Below are 22,500 nucleotides of genomic sequence, written 5' to 3'. Positions count from 1 at the left end.
CAATCACAGTGACTTGGCTCTGACACCGCCTACCAGGGAGCAAATAGCAGCACCTTTAGGCGGAAAGTTAGCCTTATTTTCAAAAATTGGCACTATATCACAAAAGACAAGTGGATTTTGCAAACCATAGACCAAGGCTACGGTTCCACTTCCACACCTTACCAGTAAAAGAGGAATGCCAAACCTACCTCCGAATCAAAAATAGAAGCTCTACAGCAGATAGCGAAATTAACAAGGATGAGAGCTGTGGAAAGAGTACCAATAACAGAACAGGGCAAAGGATTCTACTCCAGACTCTTCCTAGTACCAAGAAAAGAAAAAGTTGGAGACCTATTCTCGACCTGTCCGTCTTAAACACATACATCATTGTCCCAAAATTCAAAATGCTGACCCTACAGCAACTTCTTCCCATGCTGGGCAAGGAGTGTTGGCTGGTAACTCTAGATCTCAAGGAGGCATACCTGCACGTCCCCATTCGACCAAATTGCAGAAGATACCTCAGATTTCTTGCAGGATCAGAGCATTATCAATTCTCAGCATTGCCCTTTGGCTTATCTACTGCCCAGAGTATTCACAAAATGCCTGGCATCAGTAATCGCTCACTGCAGACTACAGGGAATCCAAATTTATCCATACCTGGACGACTGCCTGTTACAAGCGGACAACAAAAGCAAGCTGACAACAGATTTACAAAGGGTCATTTACTTGCTACAAGCCCTGGGATACACAGTCAATTTACAAAAGTCAAGGCTGATACCATCCCAAACAAGAACATTCTTGGGCTGAATTGGACACAGTAAAACAAATGGCATTCCTAACTGCAGAAAACCAAAAGAAGCTCCTCTTTACTTCTTGGCATTAACAAAGCAGAACAAACTAACAGCAAGGAAAGTTCTGCAGGCCTTGGGCTTCATGGCATCATGCATAATCTTGGTCCCACATGCCAGACTGCATATGAGAAAGCTACAGTGGTACCTAAAGAATTTATGGTCTCAGCACAGGCACAGCTTAGAAACAGAAATCCCACTAATCCCATGCCTAAAACAGGAGTTCCTATGGTGGGCTCAAGCATGCCAGTCAAACCCAGGCTTACCCTTCCACAACTTTCGAGCAAGCCAAACCATCACAACAGACGCCTCAGACCTAGGATGGGGGGCGCACATGCTGGACAAATGCATACAAGGATTGTGGACTCAAGACCAGCTGCACCTGCACATAAACCAAAAAGAAATGCTGGCAGTAAAACTGGCAATCCAAAAATTCAGACCATTCCTCAAAGAAGGCCATTTGATGATAAGGACAGACAACACCACAGTCATGTGGTACATCAACAAACAGGGAGGCACTCATTCATACCCCCTATGCAGAATGACTTTGGATCTTTGGAATCTGGCTCTCAGCTACAACATCCAGTTACAGGCAATATTTGTGCCGGGAAAAGAGAACACCCTAGCAGACATGTTAAGCAGAACCACCTCGGATGCTCACGAATGGATGCTACACCCGGACATCTTCAAGGCCATCACAAAGAAATGGGGAATGCCACACATAGATCTATTCGCATCCCCACTCAATCACCAGCTCAAAAAATTCTGCACAAGGACATTCCACCCACTTGCATGGAAGGTGGACTCTCTATCCTTCAGCTGGAAAGGCCTGACAGCATATGCATTTCCACCTCTTCCCTTGATGCACAAGGTACTACTGAAAATCAAAGAAGAACATCCAAGGATAATCCTGATAGCTCCGAATTGGCCAAGACAACACTGGTACCCATTGCTGAGGAGCATGTCTCGGGAGAGAATGTGGTCAATACCCCTGATGCCTTTGATGTTAACTCAGAACAACTACAACATCATGCATCCAAACCTAAAAACCTTGCAACTGACTGCCTGGAACATCACATAGCAGCAACTAACCCAGACCTTTCCCAAAGGGTTAAAGACATTATCCTTGAAGCCCGCAGACCTTCAACAAGAAGGAACTATGCAGGAAAATGGAAAAGGTTTGTCATTTGGAGTACTGAAAGAGGAAAAGATGTGTCGAACATAGATATTGCTAACATTCTGGAGTACTTGGCAGAGCTTCTACATACTATTCCTATTCCTCCATCAAGATACATGCATCAGCTATTTCAGAAGAATACAGCTTCGATCCACCTGTCTTTTCGCATCCTCTACTCAGGCAGTTCCTCAGAGGGATCAAGAATGTAAAACCTCCTAGGAAACCACCATTACCAGCATGGGACTTGAACTTTGTGCTAGAAAAGTTGACACTCCCTCCGTTTGAACCAGCAGCAACAGCAGATCTGCAACACCTGTCATGGAAAACTGCTTTCCTACTGGCAATTACCTCAGCAAGGAGGGTTTCGGAACTACAGGCCTTAATGGCAGTGCAACCCTTCCTAATCTTCCATCAAGATAGGGTGTCCATGAGAACTAATCCTACATTTATGCCTAAGGTGGTATCCAGAGTGTCTTTAAACCAGGCAATCCACCTACCTACCTTCTTTCCCAATCCACAGAACAGGGAGAAAGACTGCTGCATACCTTGGATGTACATAGGCAGTTACGCTACTACCTGGACAGAACCAAAAGTAACAGAAAAACTGACCAGCTTTTAGTAGCCTATGCAACAGGAAGGGAAGGAAAAGCAATTTCCAAACAGACAATCTCCAAATGGATAGGAAATTGCATAAGATTCTGTTACTCCTACCATGGAAAACCAATTCCACAGAACATAAGACCTCATTCTACAAGGGCTACAGCCACTACCACAGCTTTCTTACGAGGAGTGGCAACCAAGGACATTATTGAGGCGGCTACTTGGACCTCCGTGCATACATTTGCCAAGCATTATAATTTACCTCTATACTCTAGATCCCGAGCAGGGTTTGCCACTGCTGTACTGCAAGGGATCCTAACTACACCATCATTTTTCTTCCTCCACCCCTAGTTTGGCTATGGTATTCTACCCATTTGTTATGACTGCAGATGCATCCATGAAGGACATAGTACAGTTTTGTACCTACCATAAATGTAGATGTCCGAACTGGATAGCATCTGCAGTCAGGATTACCACCCTCCTTCCCTCTGTGGTACTCCTAGGGTATTTACCCTCCTAATAGCTAGCTGGGGAGTCTCTTCTGGTGTATTTGTTTGTATATATGTACATACATGCTTATTTTTTGTGTTTGCCTTCTACCTTGTTTGGAAACATTGGCATTTATCCAAAATTTAGCCTTCCAAGAGGGCAACTGGCATCTGGGGCAAGAAACACTGAGGAAAATGGCGTCGGCTGATGCCTTTATACCCGAAGACCAGCAGAGATGACGTCGGGTGAAGTGCGACATCAGCCGAAGCCGGACCCAGACTTTGGAATCCGGCCGACCGAAGGGCTGCCTGACGACAGGACAACCCATTTGTTATGACTGCAGATGCTATCCAGTTCGGACATCTACATTTATGGTAGGTACAAAACTGTACTTTTTGCCTGTTATTACAATAATTGACGAACAATCATTACATGAATATGTACTTAGCAGTAAAACAGCTGTACTTAAATAGAATTAGACAAACCTTGCAGCACAGAAGTTATACTTTCATAAACAAGATGTTATTTATGTTTCACTGTTAGTCATTACATTTGGGTAATCTGCTGGCAGGTTGCCCTCAGTCGGCCTGATTAACAAAGTCTTGGGTCCTGCATCGGTTGCTGTCCCTTCTTCCGTGACATCAGGTCATCAGGGGTATAAAACATGCAGCCTACGCTATTTTCATCAGTCTTTCTTTCCATGTGGTGCCCGAAGCAGAAGCAGCTTGCAAGTGCCGGTTGGCCGACTCCTGAAATTTTCGTTTTCGAGTTTCAGAACCAAAGTCTTCAACCTAAAGCGAAGTACCCCGTTGGGGAAACTTTTTCTTGCTCCTTACCGATGTCAGTAAAAGTTAATAATTGTATTACTTGTGGGAAGCAAATACTTCAAAATGATTTTCATTTGTACTGTATTCCTTGCCTAGGCCCTGACCAAAACGTGCCTTGCTGTCGGTTTTGTGCTAAATTTAACCAGTGCACTATTAAGCGTCAGTATATTTTTGCATCTAAATATTTTGGCCCAAGATTTAACTATCCAGAAATGTCGTCGGTTAGCAATCCGACTACCAGAATTCACAAAAAACGCAAAGCAAAAGACAGACCGTCGAGGTCCAAAACCGATGACGAAGCTTCTCGTAAGCCAGTCACCGGTTCGCCGGTACTCAATGAGGCGCTTTCCCAGCCCCTGATACCCACTACTTTTGATTCGCAGGCCTCTACTGAGACCCATTCGGAGTCTGGTATGCCGCGAGACACTTCAAGTATTGAACCCGCGGATGTCTCTCCCTTAGATGGGTCCGGAGTCGCTGAGCAGGCACCGGCTTCTGAGGGTGTTTTCAGGCCTAAAGATTTGTAAATTAAACAGACGCCATCCTCAAAAACAAGACCAAAACCAACTTCTATGTCTAAAAACATGACGCATGGGTCACGTGCTCAGGCCCCTTTGCCTAAAAAACAAATGATCAAAATGGCTGAGGATTTAATTACCTTGATCAGGGGTTCCCAACTCCCTCCTGCTAAGAGGCCTAGGCAAGGCACTGATTATGAATCTTCAGATCAGGTTTCCATTTCTTCTGATCAGGAATTATCTGTTCCACCTTATGAGGACTCTGATGCAGAGGAATCCATTCCTTCTGCTTCTCCTCCTGAGGATTTCTCTTTTGGAGAAACTTTGCATACCTTAAGGGAACACTTTCATTAGGAGAGTCAGGATTTTTCAGAGTCCAAAAAGAGGCTTAGAGATTTCCTTCTTCTCCCTCAGCATAGGCCTTTGGCTATATCTCCAGTTCTAGACATTGTTGTTGATGTTTTCTCAGAATCCAGCATGACTCCTGATTCCCTGCCTCCTGCTCCTAGTAAGCCAGACAGATATTACAGGGTTTCTGATTTTTTTTTTTAAAATCCCTACTGCTGACCCTGAAACAATTTCTCAGGGTCCCAAGGGTATTAAGGCTTCTATTGCTAAAAATCCTACCCCTTCTGATAGAGACTCCAGGACGCTGGATAGATGGGGTAAGAAGGTTTACACGTCTGCAACCCTGGCAATCAGGGCTTTAAACTGTCAATTTCATATGCTTAAATATCAACAGCATGTCATGGTGTCATGGCCTTACTTAAATAGAAAATGATGTTGATTTCTGACTGTTAAAAAATAGAGTTACAGGATTTATTGCACTCAGCTGAACAAGTTGGAAAGCATACTTTGCAATGTGGTTTTGATTCCTTAGAGGCCTCTTGCAGGGCCGCTGTTACTGGATCTGTGATAAGAAGGCATGCTTGGTTCAAGGAGCAAAATCTGCCTGATCATGTTAAAGCAAAATTGTTGGATGCTCCATTACAACAGGACAGTCTTTTTGGTAATAAGGCAGAAGAAGTTTTGAAAAAGATGGAAGACAAAGCTAAATCTATGCGAACTGTAAAAGATTTCCTACAAGTGCAGCCACCCAGGTTCAGCAGGCACTGGCCTACTACGAATTGGTCCTTTCCAGTACCCATCAGAGCTGCTCAGGTCAAACCCAGACACTCCAAAGGCTCCAGGTTTCAGTCACAAGGAACTTACAGAACAAAACAATGGAGTGCCTCCACCTCCAAATCTGGAAGTAGCAAGGCACCCCCCTACGGTCAACAGTCTCAATGACTTTCCTCTGCCCTTTCCAAGCACTTATCTTTTGACAGCCCCTTTGGGGAGAAAACTAGCACTTCATGCACAAAATTGGCATCCAATTACTTAGGACAAAGTGGGTTTTAAATATAGTATCCCAGGGATACAGATTTCATTTCCACACATTGCCAATTCCAAACGGATGGCCAGATCTGCCTCCAAATCAGTGGGCAGAGACCCAGAAACAAGTTATGTCCCTCATGGATATGGGGGCTATTCAACCAGTACCGGAAAAGGAAAAAGGGCAAAGTTTTTATTCAAGACTTTTCCTGGTACCCAGAAAAGACAAATCATGGCGTCCAATTGTGGACTTATCCATCCTAAATACTTTCCTGGACATTCCAAAATTCAAGATGCTGACTCTACAACAGTTACTGCCTATGCTAGGCAAGGATGCCTGGTTGGGAACTCTAGACTTAAAAGAGGCTTACCTGCATATCCCAATCAGGGAATCTTGTAGAAGATACCTCCGCTTCAGAGCAGGCTAATTGTATTACCAGTTCTCTGCACTGCCCTTTGGCTTATCTACTGTGCCCAGGGTCTTTACAAAGTGCCTGGCACCAGTAATTGCATTTTGCAGACAAAGAAACATTCAAATTTACCCTTATCTGGACGATTGTCTAATTCAGGCAGAAAACAAGGGCACTGTTCTACAGCATCTGGCATTTTTAGAAAGGCTTCTAACGTACATAGGGTACACCATAAACGAAAAGAAATCACAACTGGGTACCCTCTCAAAAAATTAGATTCCTGGGTGCAAGCTTGAATACAACTGCCCAGATGGCTTACCTCATGCCAGGCAAACAAATCCAATTGATGACTTACTTCAGACAAGTGGCCACAAAAACTCAGTTATCTGCAAGACAAATTGTGCAGGCCTTGGGGTTCGTGGCTTCCTGCATTCTTCTAATTCCATATGCAAGACTGCATACGAGGAAACTTCAATGGTACCTAAAAAGCTTATGGAGTCAACATTGTCACAGCCTGGAAACAATGATTCCTATCATCCCTTGCCTGCAGCAAGAGTTCCTATGGTGGGCAGAGGCCTGTTACCAAAACAAGGGACTGTCCTTCATTCCACCCCCTGCCACCCAAACCCTGACTACAGACGCATCAGACTTTGCTTGGAGGGGCGCATCTGGCCGGGAGATGCATTCAGGGCGAATGGAGCCCAAATCAAATGCACCTGCATATCAACCAGAAAGAGATGCTAGCTGTACAGAATGCTCTTGACAGCTTTCAAGGATTTTCTTCATCCAGGACAACTACTGATAAAGACAGCCAACACCACAGTCATGTGGTACATAAACAAGCAGGTGGGGTACCCATTCCTACCCCCTTTGCAGACTAACCATGGCCTTGTGGAACACAGCCTTGACTTACCAAATACATCTACAAGCTCAATTCCTGCCAGGAAAGCAAAATGCTCTGGCAGACGAGCTAAGCAGAAATCTTATGGACCCACACGAATGGAAACTGGATCCACATATCTTCAGCATGTTGACACGCAAATGGGGGAGCCCAGACATAGCTTTGGGGTGAGGCAAAAAGATCTATCAGTTGGACAACTTTTGCACAAGAATCCATCACAAAAAAGCTTAGAAGGTGGATGCTCTGTCCTTCAGCTGGAAAAACCTATCAGTCTATGCTTTTCCCCCTCTTCCTTTGCTCTCCAAGGTATTACTCAAAGTCAGAGAGGAAAAACCAAAAATTATTCTGATTGCTCCAGACTGGCCTCGCCAACACTGGTCCTCGCTCCTACGCAATATGTCACACCTTCCTCCGTGGTACCTGCCTCAGACACCTTATCTACTGTATCAGCAGAACTTTCAAATTCTACACACTCAGCTCCAAACTCTGAGTCTTGCAGCATGGCTAATCAACTAATTTCACCAGTTACATCTCTCAGCAAACTTGTGATGGATGTCATTTTGGAGGCTAGAAGGCCTAGCACTAGAAAGTCTTATGCTGATAAATGGAAAAAATTCTGTGCCTGGAACCAGGCACAAGGAATAAGCACAGAAATGTCCAATATTCCTCAGATTCTGCAATATTTAACTGAGATGCTTCACAAGGGCCTTATCCTTCTCTTCTATAAAAATCCACGCCTCTGCCGTTTCAGCTCATTACAACACAGAGCCTCCCCTCTTCTCTCATACCCTGCTAAAGCAGCATCTCAGAGGGATCAAAAATTTAAGACCTCCCAGGAGAGCACCAACTCCTGCATGAGACCTAAATTTTTTGTTAGAAAAACTCACCCTACCTCCTTTTGAACCAGCTGCTACTGCAGACATAATTTTTTTCACTTGGAAGACAGCTTTTCTTTTAGCAGTCACTTTAGCTAAAAGGATTTCAGAACTACAGACTCTCATGGCAGTGGAGCCTTTTATTATTTTCTACCCGGACAGGGTAGCGCTCAGGACCAATCCATCCTTTATGCCTAAAGTGGTATCCAGTGTGGCTCTTAATCAGACAATTCATCTGCCAACTTTTTTCCCAAATCCACAGAACAAAGGGGAGCGGATTCTGCATTCATTGGATGTACACAGACAACTAAGGTTCTACTTAAACAGGACAAAATCTCTAAGAAAATCTGAGCAACTACTGGTGGCATTTGCTGCAAGGGCAGAGGGAAAGGCTATCTCAAAGCCGACAATTTCAAAATGGATAAGCCATTGTATTTGTTTCTGCTACATGCATCATGGTAAACCTGCCCACAAGGGGATCAGATCCCATTCCACCAGGGCTGCATCTACTTCTGCAGCCTTTCTCAGAGGGGTTCCTACCAGAGACATTCTAGAAGCTGCTACCTGGAGCTCAGTTCATACGTTCACCAAGCATTACCATTTACCTCTCTTCTCTAAATCCAGAGCAGGCTTTGCCACTGCTGTCCTGCAGGGCCTTATAGTTGCTCCTAATGTTGTATAATTCCATCCTCCCAACCATAGCTTTGGTATTCTACCCAAATGTAATGACTGCAACAGTGAAACACGAAGAACATAGTACAGTTTTGTACACTTACCATAAATGTAGATGTTCGAGTGTATTCACTGTTGCAGTCCTGGTTACCCACCCGCCAGCCCCTTACTTTTTCTCTTTTTATACCTCTTCTTTCTGTTGCTATGCTCAAAAGCCTTTTTGTTGTATTTGCATTTATTTGGAGGTATATTTTCTGTGTTCTAAATTACATGCATATATATATATTTTGCTCCCCATTTGAGGGGCACCTGACATCTGGGGCAAGAAAAACTGAAGAAAGTGGCATCAGCTGCATGTTTTATACCCCTGACGACCTGACGTCACGGAAGAAGGGACAGCAACCGATGCAGGACCCAAGACTTTGTTAATCAGGCCGACTGAGGGCAACCTGCCAGCAGATTACCCAAATGTAATGACTGCAACAGTGAATACACTCGAACATCTACATTTATGGTAAGTGTACACAACTGTACTATATTTTAACCACCACATACAGTTTTATATGAAAATTATCTAACAGTTGCTTCACTTTCGTATTCAGCTTATCACCAGTGCTACATGAAGTCTTTACAGTGTATGTAACTATCCACTAGAATTGTGTTTCCACACTGTAATATTCTAAGGTTCATTATTTCAGTTTCCTACAGTAATGCTCAGGTAAGTGTAGCTCCAGGCTTTAATACAAGCTCAAATGGAATAACATTAGCATTCTGCCAACATTCCACATGGAGCTTACAAACAATGATAAAGTTTACAAACATGAGAGCCTAAATTTCCCAATGGCAGCATCCAAAACCAGTATGCATCAGTCATTAGTATTTTTAACTTGTACTCTATGCAATAGAAGCCAGTGTACTTGCATTTAGAGACATACACACATCTAAGACACCAATTTGCGGTGGTGGTGCTGCGGTAGCATTGTCGCCTCACAGTAAGACGCTGTCCGGTTCGACTCTCAGAGCATCTTCTGTGTGGAGACATGCGTGAATGGACGTACCTTCGTTGAAGGTTGTGCATCAGGGCTGGCAACTCAGTAAGTAAAAATCAACTGCCAATCATTAGCGGACTGGAGTTCCGCTGTGGCGACCCCTAACCAGGAAAAACCGAAAGTCACAACAACAACACATCTAGGACACCACAGTAGTTAAATCCAGCAGGGAAGATTTTAAATTTAAAGATGGTTCCAAGCTATGCAAGTAGGGCAAAAAAAACTTCTGATATGCTATCAGTGGGTAGGCTAATAAAGAATGACAAAGTGTTAGCCAATGAAATGCTAAGGAGAGCCAAATGAAGGAGGGTTTGAAGCACATGAGCCAAGTAACTCACTTCAGAGCACACAATACTGTTAATGGGAGTGAGTCAGCAGAAACCCAAGATTACCCAAGTACAAATAAAGATGTAAAGTCCTGCAAGGAAAATGCAGGGGGGGGGGGTGCAGGTTCTAGAGAGGGCTAAAACCTTTGGCAAGGATTGCAGGGTTGTTGTGTCTTTTGGCTTATCCCGGTTAGGGGGTCACCACAGCGGAACTCCGATCCGCTAATGTTTAGTAGTGGATTTTTACGTGCCAAGTTACCAGCCCTGACGCACAACCTTCAACAAAGGCATGCCCATTCACGCATGCCTCCACACAGAAGACGCTCTAGCTGAGAATCGAACGTGACAACGTCTTGCTGTGAGGCGACAATGCTACCGCAGCACCATACCCAAGTACAAATAAAGATGTAAAGTCCTGCAAGGAAAATGCAGAGGGGGGGTGCAGGTCCTAGAGAGGGCTAAAACCTTTGGCAAGGATTGCAGGGTAAGTGGTAAATATAGTCTAGTTGGGCTATACTTGATTTCTGTAGCCAAATTCAAACATTTCCACTGGGAATGACTGTAAAGGAAATTAAGGTGAGGTTGGCTAAAGAGGGTCTCAACCGACAACACCACAGTGATGTGGTACATGAACAAGCAGGGGGGAACCCACTCTTATCCCTTCTGCAGGCTAGCCATGAACCTGTGGAACACGGCCTTGGCTATGCATATTCACCTGCAAGCTCAATTCCTGCCAGGCAAACAAAACTCTGGCAGACGACTTGAGCAGAAATCTCGTATACCCACACAAGTGGCAATTAGACCTCAACACCTTCAGCCTTCTAACCTAGAAATGAGGTACCACGAAGGTGGACCTATTTGCCTCCCCCTACAATCACCAGCTTAGCAAATTCTGCACCAGGGTACCTCACAGCAAAGCCTGGAAAGTAGATGCCCTATCGTTCCAGTGGGTAAACCTCTCAATCTATGCATTTCCCTCTCTGCCTCTTCTTACAAGAGTACTACTCAAGATAAGGCAGGAAAAACCAAGGGCAATCCTGATTGCCCCAGACTGGCCACCCCAACACTGGTACCCACTACTGCGCAGTCTGTCACGGGTGCCAGCATGGCACCTACCCCAGATCCCAACCTTCCTCACTCAGCAGGATGGACAGATCTAGCATCTGCAAATCCTGAACCTTGCAGCCTGGCTTATTCCTTGAATTCTCCTCCAGTGGCCAGCCTAAGCAAGCAGGTGCTGGATGTCATTCGTGAAGCCCGAAGACCCAGTACAAGGAAATCCTATGCTGATAAGTGGAAAAGGTATTGTTCTTGGGTTCATTCTAAAGGAGCGGATGCAACACAGCTCTCCTTACCTCTCATCCTGGATTACCTAGCAGACCTACTCCACAGAGGCCTATCCTTCTCTTCCAATAAGATCCATGCCTCTGCCATCTCTGCTCATTACAGCACTGAGCCACCTCTCTTCTCTCACCCTCTCATCAAACACTTCTTGAGAGGGGCTAACAACTTAAGGCCACCAAGAAGAGCCCCCACCCCTGCTTGGGCCTTAACTTTGTGCTGGAAAAGCTCATGCTATCCCCCTTTGAGCCTGCAGCATCAGCAGAGTTAAAATTCCTCTCTTGGAAAACAGCTTTGCTTCTGGCCATCACTTCAGCTAGAAGAGTGTCAGAGCTACAAGAACTTATGGCCGTGGAACCCTTCATTATTTTTCATGCTGACAGGGTCTCACTCAGGACTAACCCTACTTTTATGCCTAAAGTGGTGTCCAGTGTGGCTCTCAACCAATCTATCCATTTGTCCAACTTTTTCCCTACTCCTCAAAATGAGGGGGAAAGGATCCTACACTCTTTAGGCATGCACAGACAGCTCAGATTCTACCTTGATAGGACTAAGCCCTTCAGGAAATCTGACCAGTTACTAGTCAACTTTGCACCAGGGGCAGAGGGCAAGGCCATATCAAAACAGACCATCTCCAAATGGATAGCACACTGCATCCATTTCTGTTAAACACCATGGGAAACCACCCCCTCAGGGGATCAGAATGCATTTCACTAGGGCAACTTCACCCTCTACAGCATTCCTCAGGGGAGTCTCTACCAGGGACATTCTGGATGCTGCTACCTGGAGTTCTGTTCACACCTTCACCAAGCATTACCACCTGCCTATCTTTTCCAAATCCAGGGCGGGTTTTGCAACAGCAGTCCTGCAGGGCGTACTAGCCAGCCCCAACTCTTCTTGACTGCCTCCTCCCATTCTTCAGCTTTGGTAATCAACCCAAGTGTGATGACTGCAACAGTGAAACACAAAAAACATAGTGCAGTTGTGTACACTTACCATAAATGTAGATGTTCGAGTGTATTCACTGTTGCAGTCTTTGTTTCCCCACCCTCCAACCCCCTTGTCTCTCTCTCTCCTTCTTTATTTATCTTACTCACCCCTTACAGGGCTATTGGTATTTACTTTTTACTGGTGGTGTTTTTTCCACCATAACCTAGTTCCCTATTTGGGGGCTCCTGAAATTTGGGGCAAGAAAAGCTGATGTAATGGTGTCGGCTGCAAGTTTTTATACCCCTGATGACCTGACATCAGTACTGAAGTGACAACAACTGACGCAGAAATACTAAGTCTCTGGTATTTGGGCCGACCTGAGGGTTACCTGCTGGCAGGTAACCCAAGTGTGATGACTGCAACAGTGAATACACTCGAACATCTACATTTATGGTAAGTGTACACAACTGTACTTTCCCCTTCCTTTGGCCTCATCTGTTAATACCCTACTTGGGTTTGGACCCCTGTCTAGGTCTGCTGTCTCACCCATCCGGACTACCTCACCTGGGCATACAAGCCCTCAAGTTAACTGCATGGTTTCTCAAATTTCATTGATGGCTAGCCAGTCCAGACTTTTTTCCCAAGTTCTTAGTATCTTTACTTCTTCCTAAAAGGATTCCACTGGGAAGATATATAAGAGCAAATGGAAAATTTTCTCTATTTGGGCTGTTGAGACACATCTAGACACCTTTTCAACACAGATCCTCGCTGTCTTAGATTTCCTGGTCTCCATTTTCCATAATGGTGCAAGTTACTCCACAATCAAAGTATTTTCACTTAGATCAAGGTAATCAGTCATTGGCATCCCTTAAACTATACAAAGCCTTCCTCAGAGGTAACATTATACTCAGACCACCTATTAAGGATCCAACCCTTCCCTGGGATTTGACTATTCTTCTCCAGGCTTTGCCTGTGCCTGTTTGTACCAGCTCAAACACTGATTAAAACTTTTGGCCTAAAAAAACATTTTTCTGGTTGCTATTACATCTGCTAGACAGGCGTCTGCTAGATGAGTATCTGAACTCCAGGCGTTATCTTGCTATAACCACTTTATCTTTCATAAAGATGGGGTTTCTTTTCACACCAACTCTTCTCTTCTTCTGAAAGTAGCTTCTGAATTTGCCGTTAATCAGTCCATAAATGTAGCAGTTTTCTTTCCAAAATTTTCCTATAAAATGAAGTACATGTTTTGTTTATTGGGTGTGCTCAGACAACTGAGATCTTATCGCCATAGAACAAAAAGTTCCAGAAAATCCCAGCAGTAGTTTATTTCAAGTGCTAAATTAGGACAGTCTGTTAAAGTTCACATTAGCATGGTGATTCAATGTTTGTATTTTGTAAACAGAAAGGTTTGCCCCTGCCAGTACAAGCACTCTGCAAGGTCAGTATCCACTTCCTCTGTCTTCCTGTCTAGCATTGCTGCAGATGTTTGTGCTGCTGCTTGAACTACAGATCCAAAGTTTGAGAAGTGGCCAAGGGCCAATCAAAAACCAATGGTTGTGGATGCATCATTATGGCAAGTGCATAACTTTTTTGTTTTGGCCCACATGGCTCTTTCCAGCTGTCATAAACCAGTGTTTTTTCTTATGAATTTGTTGGTTTTTGAAATGTGGTGTACCACTAACTAATGCAGTGTGCCGTTGTATTTCTGGTCCCATGTTAAAAGCAGTTTATTTGAATGAGATCTTTGAGTTAGTGGAAAAATACATTTTATAACTGTTCATTAACAGTTTTGGTGTTGATTTCTTGGTGGCCTATGTTTTGGAAAAACCTTATCATTGTTTGAGAGTTTGTTTTTGATAGAGTTTTGTTGGAGTATTCGGTTTCTGCAGCCCTCATTGAACTCAGTGTTGGAAAAAAGGAACTTGCGGGAGATTTTTCTATTAGGTGAACTGGTGAGAACTGTAGCTCAAACTGCAGTTTTTGTGATTGTTCTTTTTGCTTTATGCATTCTTTAAATTCAGCATGAGATGACAGATCTACCTGTTTCCCTCCTTTCTAGATGTCTGGTCAGCAGGTTGTGTACTGGCTGAGCTATTACTAGGACAACCAATCTTCCCTGGTGACAGTGGCGTTGATCAGCTGGTAGAGATAATTAAGGTACAGTATGAAATTTAAACTTAGTTGTTAATAGGAGTAAACAAATAACTGTGATCATATGGTGCTGGACTCCATGATCATATGTGCTGCATCATTCATTAGATCCTGCTGTAAAACACATACCCTGAGAAGTTTAATTGAATAAATCTATCTTATACCAGCTATTCAATTGCTTTTAAAGTCCTCCATTTTTCTGAAATTTCCAGTATTAACTCCTAGTTTGCTTTTACACCCATTGGCATGTTCAAAATCACTCTCTCAAAAAGCATTCTTACAGAGGAGTGCTGTTTTGTCCCCCACATAAGTCTGTTCCCTATATGCCCTTCTGCTTATCTGTACCAGTTTTTATGATCCAACAATACTAACAAAAGCATTTGGACTGTTTCTCTCCATCTTTGCTAGTATGTTGTCATTTTAAAGTGGGCATTCGGGAATTCATACAAACACTCATGTTTCTTCTTTTTTTTTTTTTTTACCTAATTCCCAACTTCCATTTAATCCTTTGGCACTATTATCAGCTACCTTTCTCCCTCCCATACTGCTTTGCACTACGTTCATACTCGTACATCTCCCTAACAGTACTTATCTATTCTACGTTGTCTCTTCTACTTTTCCCAAATAAACCCTTCATTCTTATTTTAACTAGATCCTCATATTTTACCTTTTAACCCCCTCTATTTCTTACATTCCAAAGAAGATACTAGTACAACTTATCTTCCTTCATAAAATAATACTTCTTTCCTACCTACCTTCTAGCAGCTTTTACCCTCCACCACTAAATGTCCTACTGCCCTGCAGCATGTTTCCCAGTATCTGCAATCAGTAAAATACAGATCCCTTTACGTATTTATGCTTCTCCTCAGCTTATTCTGTATTCTCCTCCTGCTGGGCTATCTCTGATCATACCGACTCTGTAATAGCTCTCACCATCTCTCCAACTCTGTTCCAACTATCTATTCATACTTCCTCCCTATACACTCCACACATTATACCAAACCTGTTTAATGGTGCCCCTCCCCTTTACCCCAAATGTAGACTGTTTCTAACTCCCATTTCAACTTAAATCAAAACAAAATTAAGTGGGAAAACTACTTTCCAAAAAACAAGCATCAGTAATTCCCCAATATACTAAAATCTTTCTAGGATGAGACATTCACTCTCATCCTGGCCCCACTTATCAAAATGAACATGAAGACAATTCTCTTCCACACACTACTGTAACCCACCCTACAGTGGTCAACCCACAACCTCAGTAATGTAAGTTTTGCTGCTATAAATGTTAGAAGCATAAAAAATAAAACTGCTGAACTACATGCCTGGATTAGCTAACATAAGCCCTGATAATTACAGTGTAATTGAAACTTGGCTTCAACCCAGCATAAACATCGCCGAAATTATATCTCCCAGCTGTAATTTCATCCGTAATGACCGTATAAAGAGGAAAGGTGGTGGTATTGTTTTAATATTTCCCAACAGCTATCACATTGACCATTACAACAAAACCAATACCAAAATTCACTTCAGCCGAGCTTCTTACTTTCCAGAAAATAAATCACTATAAACATTTATTTATTACTGTTCTTCACATCCCTTTGGACGGCATTACAGCTGTAGTTGAAAATGTCTTACATTGGATATCCTTAATTCCATAAGAAAAAGTACTGCGAGGTAATATGAATTTCATTTGATTAGAAGTCAACTCTGACTGCCCTACATCTAACATGAACGTACATGATTTCACACAACTAATTAATAGCCCCACACATTATAGCAAGACATCAAATTCTCTATTAGATTGGATCCTAGTATCAGACCCTAGCAAATACACCACCACAGGTACAATGTCCGACTTTCTCAGTGATGATCTCCCAATCTGTACAACCCAAACATCTCACAAATCCACTTAAACAGCACTTTTATAAAACAATGCAACCTTTCTAAGTTTAACTCAGAAGTGGTCATTACTAGCTTATCATCTATTAATTAGAACTTCCTAAATATCCAACCATTATGTGATGCTGTTAATGAATTAAATAAAACTTTGCTGAATATTCCAAATAGCGTTGCACCTCTAGAAAAAAGAAGCTTAAAACAAATAATGCAGTTTGGCCATTCAAAAAGCGTAGAATACTAATTCGGGATAGAGAGAAAACATGGAAAGAATGGCAAAAATGTAAAACAGCAAAATATCTTAAACTTTAGAATGCTCTGAAATCATATTAAAAAGCAAGTAAATAAAGAAAAAACTATACTGTAATGACATTCAAAATAATAGTAAACACAACCCTAAAAATTTCTGGACAGCCATTAAAGAAATCTTACATAGTGAACAAAAACACAACCCTAACCTCCCTCCCTCAATAACTCACCACTCAAAACAGCAATACAGTCCAACTCTTATTTCGTAGATAGTATAGCATCTTTAACCAAAGATTCCTCAACATCTAATCCTAACCTGCCCAACAACCATGTATCACAACATCCACGTTCACCTTCAAATCTGTCTCTCCACATCCTGTTTAAAACTACTCTTAAACTCAAACCTTCCAAGCAAGTGCCTTAAGAAAGCAGCCAGTAGCATTGCCTATCCTGCTTCAGTCCTTATAAGTAGGTCAATCCAGGAATTCCACATATCCCTTCTATGGAAAAAGTCACACATTATCCCTCTACACAAAGGAGAAAATTCACCTGACATTACTGACTTTAGACTATAGCAGTCTTATTCCCCCCTTCAAAATACTTGAAAAATGTATTCAGAAACAGTTGCTAAGCTGTCTCCTACTGGAAGAACTCCTGACCACCACACAACATGGCTTCCGTCATTCCCATAGTACTAACACTGCACTTCTAACCTACAGAGATACTGTCAATAAAGCTAGATAAATTGACAAACTAGTCCTTATTTCTAGACTTGTCTAAATGAAGCCTTTGACATAGTTTGTCACAGCAAACGTCTACTTCAGATTTCCTCATTAGATTTCTCTCAGCCCACTCTTCTGTGGTTCAAAAGCTACCCATCCAAAAGTTATTTGGTAAAATGGCACTCCACCCTCTCTCCCCACATCCCAGTCACTGTGGGTGTACCACAAGGCTCTATACTTCGAACCCACCACTTTAACATTCTCACCGTCATCCACTCAACAGGCCTCCCTAATACACTACACAGGTTACTCCACACTCATTTGCGTATCTGACGACATGGCACACCCCCAAAAATTATTCTGGGAAATTTTAACAGCCACTAAACATGGCTTTGCAACTCACAACTCAAAAAACAAACAAAAAAAAAAACACTACCATTTCCCGTAAATCCCACTGTCATGAAAAATCTAAATTTAAAGTTCTCTCTTCATAATACAACCATTCAAGTCATTTCTCATAGGAAATTATTATGGATGATGATCTTTAATTCGATATGCATATACAAAATTGCATAAGAACTCATCAAAAACTAGGGATACTTTACAGAGCCAAAAACTTTCTCACCAACACAACTAAAACTATACTTGCCACTACTTATCTCCTCCCGAGAGTTCTTTATGGCTCTCCCATCCTTACTAACCTCCAGGCATCACAATAATCAAAACCTGAAGAATGCCATAACAAAGTTGCTAAATTTTGTAGCACATACCCCTTTCATAACCCACCAGTGTATAACACTAAAAAGCCTAAATTGGTTAGAACTACCCCATCAGCTAACAAATACACAGCTTCTTGCCACCTATAAAATTGTCCAGCATCTATCTGCTTGTCCAGTAGTAAATAACATTCTACACACCTATGTGCCCAGTCGGTCATTATGATCCAGTGACCAAAAACTCTTGTCTGTCCACAAACCTGTCAAATCTGCTGGGCATTCATTGTCTTTACTTATACCATGTTGCTAAGGCCTGAACTCCTTACCTGTATCCATCTCGTCAGTACCCTCCCATCCATCCTTCAAAACCATCCTGAAAGACGTCTTAGCAAAAAGCTGGCTCTGTTCTTGCTCAAAACCAGGATAAACTATATTCCTAAATGTGAACAAGTACCTATTCATACCTTATACCTCCTTACTCTCCCTTCTTCACTCCCTTTCTTCTGTCAATTTCTTTCCCCTGTATTTGTCTCTAAAGTATACTGCAAGCCTGCTTTTCTCTCACTTCATATTGCAGTTCCTGTTTGTATTATACTTGCTTACCTTTAATTTCTCTCTAAACTGGCTCAAATTTCTCTAAATATAAAATCATTGTCAAATAACTTGTTTCTGTTCTTAACCAATATTTTCATGTGTCTTATTTTGTGTAATTATTTAAACTTTAGATGTTTTTTTTTTGTATTATTTTTGAAGGTTGTAAAATTATTGTTTTTAAAATGTTTTGTAATTCTTTGGAGCATTTCTCCCCGGGTCTCCGCTGGAAATAGCCTCCTACCCAGTCGAACTTTACTGGTAATCAAATGTCAATAAATAAGATACTCTGCAAGAATGAGTAGATTTTTTAGACGGTCTGGTCCCATTTTATCCGTGATTACATATTTTTTAGTAATTTGAAGCATGTTCTGTTTGTTTCAGCTGTCAGATATAGATTGAAGTAATTTTGGGTGGTGCTTTCCTCTCAGCCCCATTTGCCCTGCATATGTTCATAGGTAGGAACTAGGCTATCGGCCCAAGGGCTTAAGTAAGCCTAGCCAGCAAGGTTCCCTGGCCTATGCCACCCAAAAAAAGTTATTTTCCTGTGCCCCTGTCGAACAAAGCCACAGAAGTGGTCCCTGGGATGTATTTCCTATTTCCCATCCACTCGTCAAGATTTTTCTTGAAGAGTGCTAATGAGGAACTTTGCTTGACATAGATGGGTAGCTTGTTCCAGAGTATGGGAAGTCTCTGGGACAGGAATCTACCCCTCCAGCATGTCTTGTTTATTGTGGTGATAAGGTTTAGGTCCCTAGAGCGTGTAGCTCGGAGGGATTGGGATTTCTTTAGGTGTAGCATGTCCAACAGATCTGGGTTTGACATAGCTTTATATGTTAGGCAGAGATCACCTTGGAGTAGGCGATATGCTACAGAGTAAAGCTGGAGTTTGTTTAAACGGTCAGTGTAGGGCATCTGTTTGAGGCCAGTAATCCACTTTGTGAGGTACTTCTGTGGCTTTTCCAGCTGCTGCAGATGTCTTGTGAGGTACATTCCAAAAGGGGCATTGTGCTCTATAATAGTCTGAGTGTCGAGTAAAGGGGAACAATGACCTCTTTTTTCCTGGATGAGTACCCTTTTGTGATGAGGTGTGCCATGTAGAAGGATTTCCTGACTACTGTGGCGATGTGATTATTAAAGGAGAGAATACTGTCCACCTGGGTCCCAAGGTCTCTTATCACACATTCGGCATTAAGTAGACGGCCGCCTATGTGGTAGTTCATGGGTACTGAGATGTCCTTCATGGATGCATCTGCAGTCATAACAAATGGGTTGTCCTGTCGTCAGGCAGCCCTTCGGTCGGCCGGATTCCAAAGTCTGGGTCCGGCTTCGGCTGATGTCGCACTTCACCCGACATCATCTCTGCTGGTCTTCGGGTATAAAGGCATCAGCCGACGCCATTTTCCCCAGTCTTTCTTGCCGCGTGGCCAAGCAGAAGCTGTTCGCAAGTGCCGGTCGGTCAGATCCAGAGATTACTACTACCGAATACTACCGAAGACTTCTAAAAGCTAAGTACCCCGTTGGGGACTCTTTCTTGCCTCAGCCGATGTCAGAAAAAGTCAATAACTGTTTAACTTGTGGGAAACAAATACCTCATAAAGATTTCCACTCTTACTGTCTGCCTTGCTTAGGCCCAGACCACGACGTAGCAGCCTGTTCGGCCTGTGCTTCCTTCAACCGACGAACGCTTAGGCGTCGGTCGGAGTTTGCTGAACAGTTTTTCGGCTCAGATTTTGCGTACATTATGCCGTCGGATCCTCCGACTACCCAAATTGTTAAAAAACGCAAAGAAAAAGACCGACACTCGCGGTCCGCGGTTTCGGCAGAAACCATGGTTAAGCAAGCCGCGAGTGTCTCGGTTTAGGCCGAAACCGAGAAAACTGGTCAATCTTCAGCCGAATCCATGACTACTACTGAGGCTCCTGCTACCTTACCTGAATCGGCCTCAGAAATTTTGCCTACAACTGTGGTTCCTAGTGATTTATCAGACACCATCCCTTTGGATGTCTCTACCCCAGCACGTGGTGCTGCTAGGCCTCCTGCAGCCATGTCTATTAAGGCCTTTGCCAGGGCTAAAGCAGCCAAATCTGCTAAATCAGTGCCTGTTAAACCCCCCTCACACAGGCCCACTTCTAGTTCACAAATGCTTACTCTGGCAGAAGATTTAATATCCTTAATTAGGGGATCCCAATCTCACCCAGACAGGGCCTCTCAGCCCCCAGAAAAGAGACCTAGAGCAGAGCCCCCCGAGCCACTGTCCTCTGATGATTCTGCGGATGACTCAGACATTACAGACCAGCCAGAGGCTCCTTTTTCTACTTATGAAGATTCTGATGCTGAAGAATCCATTCCAGCTGCCTCTCCACCAGAGGAATTTTCCTTTGGGGAAACCTTACATGCCATGAGAGAACAATTCCAATGGCAGGGACAAGATTTCTCAGATTCAAGAAAAAGGCTTAGGACTTTTCTGCACTTACCACAACATAGGCCCTTAGCTATACCTCCTGTTCTGCCTGTTGTGGATGATGCATTTAATGATGTCTGCACTGCTCCTGATTCTTTACGTCCAGCCCCTGCCAAACCAGATAGATTTTACAGGGTGCCAGACACTCATCACCACCTATACAAGGCCCCACTTGCAGACCCCGAAACTATATCCCAGGGGCCTAAGGCAGTAGCCTCGACCACAGCAAAAACCCTATTCCTTCTGAAAGGGAATCCAGGTCCTTAGAGAGATGGGGGAAAAAAGTTTACACCTCTGCTACTCTCTCAGCTAGAGCTTTAAACGGTCAGTTTCACATGATCCAATACCAAGAGTTTATGCTTGATCAGTTAACTAAAAACTGTCCTCTGATGAATCTTTAGATAAGAAATATGTATTAGAAATGGTGAATAACATCCAACAGGTTAGTAACCATTCCTTAAAATGTGGCTATGATGCACTGGAGGCTTCATTTAGATCAGCCATGACTGGCACAGTGATAAGAAGGCATGCATGGTTGAAAGAACAGGTCTTACCGGATCATGTTAAAGCAAAGCTATTAGATGCTCCTATGGATAAGGCCAGTCTATTTGGTACACCTGCCCAGCAGGTAATGAAGAAAATGGAAGAAAAGGCAAAATCTGTACAAACAGTTAAAGATTTCTTACAGGTTCAGCCCCCAAGGTTTAGCAGGAACTGGCCTGCCAAAAATTGTTCCTTTCCTGACTCCACAAGATCCCAAAGGGGCAGGAATAGACGCTCTAGAGGCAGAAATCAACCCAGAGGAGGTGCCTACCGAGGACGACAGTGGCAAGGCAATAACCGAGGCACAGACACAACCACTGCCACTGCAACAGGACAATCACAGTGACTTGGCTCTGACTCCGCCTACCAGGGAGCAAATAGCAGCACCATTAGGCGGAAAGTTAGCCTTATTTTTGAAAAATTGGCACTATATCACAAAAGACAAGTGGATTTTGCAAACCATAGACCAAGGCTACCGGTTCCACTTCCACACTTTACCAGTAAAAAGAGGAATGCCAAACCTGCCTCCAAATCAAAAAATAGAAGCTCTGCAGCAGATAGCGGAATTAACAAAGATGAGAGCTGTGGAAAGAGTACCAATAACAGAACAGGGCAAAGGATTCTACTCCAGACTCTTCCTAGTGCCAAGAAAAGAGAAAAGTTGGAGACCTATTCTCGACCTGTCCATCTTAAACGCATACATCATTGTCCCAAAATTCAAAATGCTGACCCTACAGCAACTTCTTCCCATGCTGGGCAAGGAGTGTTGGCTGGTAACTCTAGATCTCAAGGAGGCATACCTGCACGTCCCCATTCGACCAAATTGCAGAAGATACCTCAGATTTCTTG

General features: G+C 43.2%; 1 protein-coding gene across 2 annotated transcripts in view; it reads left to right on the top strand.

Moving 5' to 3' along the window:
• GSK3B (glycogen synthase kinase 3 beta) overlaps window positions 1–22,500 on the top strand; it is a 1,987,846-nt gene that overhangs the window by 1,098,087 nt on the left and 867,259 nt on the right. For both annotated transcript variants that reach the window (XM_044071503.1, XM_044071504.1), the window contains exon 7: window positions 14,379–14,476. In XM_044071503.1, the coding sequence (XP_043927438.1) occupies window positions 14,379–14,476 (98 nt within the window). The remainder of the gene's footprint in view (window positions 1–14,378; window positions 14,477–22,500) is intronic.

The sequence above is a fragment of the Protopterus annectens genome, chromosome 5.part0 (genome assembly GCF_019279795.1).
Source record: "Protopterus annectens isolate FY-2018-M chromosome 5.part0, PAN1.0, whole genome shotgun sequence".
In the NCBI taxonomy this organism is placed as follows: Eukaryota; Metazoa; Chordata; order Ceratodontiformes; family Protopteridae; genus Protopterus; species Protopterus annectens.
This window is presented reverse-complemented; position numbering and strand designations above follow the sequence as displayed.